Here is a 2,345-nt window from a genome sequence, read left to right on the forward strand (position 1 = left end):
TAGAAAAATAAGATTTTATTTACATTAAAATAAACAGTACATTTATTTTTGTAATGATCTCAAAACCGTGTGTACACCCACCATCTGGACAAATTACTTGCTTACAAGTAAATGGTGATTTTCAGCTTATATTACATGCTTTTTTTTTCCAGGTAAAATATTGATAATTAAATATTGATATTAACAAGGTGACAGGAAACATGCTGACCAGATGTGTTAATTATTAATGGACAATGCAAGTTGTTTTATTGTCTAGCCTTGCAGAAAAAAATAAGTAAAAACTGTCTGCAAAGTTCTATACCTTGAAATTATATTCCATAAACCTTTTATTGTAATGCTTAATAACAAATCTAATTCACTGGTCCTCATCCATACAGCATTTTTGCAGCAGAAAGGTTCCATGTTGTAATCTACGTTGGACAATAATTTATATTCAGTTCATCCTGAAAGCTCGTTTCTCAGTCATTTTCTGCTTTCTCAGTCTTCACGGAGGTACGCTTCAGGAATATCCTCCAAATCCTGCAAGTTGATACTTGATGCATACTCAGCCATTCTCTGGATCTCTTCAGCTTTCATTTCAGCCAGACTTTTCTGTGCAGCCATTTGGAGTTTCCTCATCTCTTCTACCTTAGACTGTGCTGCCTTCATGCTGCTTTTTAATGCATTGGATGCATGTTCTGCTCCTGAAAAACAAGAGGAAATAATCAGTTGATTTTAATCATCAGCAGACAAGGTAAATAGTCTCCCACATAAATATTAGCTTATTAACACATGCCTGAATTGAAGGCGGCTTCAGCTGACAACTCACAGATGTTGATAGCATTCACCCAGTTTGACTCAAAGCGTTTACATTCATCCAGCCTGTCTCCAACCTAAAAACAGAAAAAACAGTGCTTGCTTGCTTAGGGGGCTTTTTAGGAACCTGAGCCTCAGTAAAGATTAAAATCAGTGCAAAAATACATTACATTCCATTTTGATCAATTCCCAAGACTTCTCTATGTATTTTTAAACTTGAATTCACTAAAGACCCAGAAATATTACCTCCACTCGTTGGCCAATGATCACTTGCCAGATGCTGTCTTCCTCAGCAGGAGTGAATTTTCCAATTGAGGCCAAATAACGCTTTTGAAGAGCGATGAGGGTGTGCAAAGCCTGAGAACAGGAACACATAATGTCACTCACTGTATAGTAATCTGGTGTTCTCAAATATATATTTGTAGCCTAAACAGGATCCCAATAGTTTACATTTCTCAATTTGAACAAAATACAATACGGCAGGAAAGGTCAGGTATGAACAAAGACACTGAACACACAAGCGCACACCTTTGTATACATTGTCAGGGCATCTATAAGAGCCATAGTGGTTTGGGAAAGGTAGGTATTGGCGCTGTCTGTGACCAAGCAGGATGCCCGACGAATCAGAGACTCATGTGACAGATTGTCCACCTGCTGTAATAAAAGCAACAAAAAGGTGTAATGAGCTTAAAGCTTAAGTAACTTGTGTCTTTTGTTAATTTAACTATCACCTCACATTTGAATTCCATGTCAAACAATTAATCTAAAGTGTACAGACAGAGCATTTGGGATTCAGACCTTAACTGCACAAATATTTGTTTAAGTGACATTGTACCTGAATGAAGGGAACAGTACATAGTCCACTGCCCAAGCTGATGGACACAACAGGACAGTGCATTACTTCAGGGAGACGTAGAAGCTGCTGTACAGGTTTTCTGTTGATGAAGATCCCACCAGCTGTGGCTCTAGAAGTAAAAGAGTCTTTTAAAACTCGTGTTTATTGAGAACGCCAAGAAAGCACAAACTAAAGTAGTTCAGTTCAGTTAGTGCGCCCCCTGCAGGCAGGCAGCTTGTCTGCAGTCTGAACAGAGTTTCTCTACAAACAGAAACGGCGTATAATATCTACATATATGGTTCAGGACAGACGTAGAACAAAAACAGCTTCGTGTTTTTCCCCCTTCTTCCAAAACTGCACCATTAATCAGGTACATGATTAAATACATACCTGAATAAATGTAAACACGCTGCCGCTTGCCGCATGGCACCCATGTTAGACCTCGTAAACAGGAAGTCGGTCCGCCTCTGAAATAGTCCCCTAGACACACACACTCCGCAGTGCCCAAAAGCTTGCATTTTCTAATCTTACAGATTAATCCGCACCTTTTTACCTGATTTCTATATTATCGTATATTATGCGTGTGATCCAAATCGATATAAATAAATTCCACCTATTATGAAGGAAAATAAAATGTATCTGAAGTACACGTGAGAAAAGAAAACAAGCCTGTTATGTTTCTCTGCTCTCAGTTAGATCTGATGATGATGATGAT

General features: G+C 38.3%; 1 protein-coding gene across 1 annotated transcript; it reads right to left on the minus strand.

Annotated features, from left to right (window-relative positions):
* Positions 1-2,345, minus strand: diabloa (diablo, IAP-binding mitochondrial protein a). The gene is made up of 6 exons (XM_060888605.1): positions 2,021-2,345; positions 1,631-1,760; positions 1,324-1,449; positions 1,042-1,152; positions 776-872; positions 1-683 (listed from the first exon to the last, which is right to left on the minus strand). Exons 1-6 carry the CDS (start codon positions 2,146-2,148, stop codon positions 478-480), a joined length of 798 nt encoding a protein of 265 aa, XP_060744588.1. The 5' UTR covers positions 2,149-2,345; the 3' UTR covers positions 1-477.

The sequence above is a fragment of the Tachysurus vachellii genome, chromosome 15, assembly GCF_030014155.1.
Source record: "Tachysurus vachellii isolate PV-2020 chromosome 15, HZAU_Pvac_v1, whole genome shotgun sequence".
In the NCBI taxonomy this organism is placed as follows: Eukaryota; Metazoa; Chordata; class Actinopteri; order Siluriformes; family Bagridae; genus Tachysurus; species Tachysurus vachellii.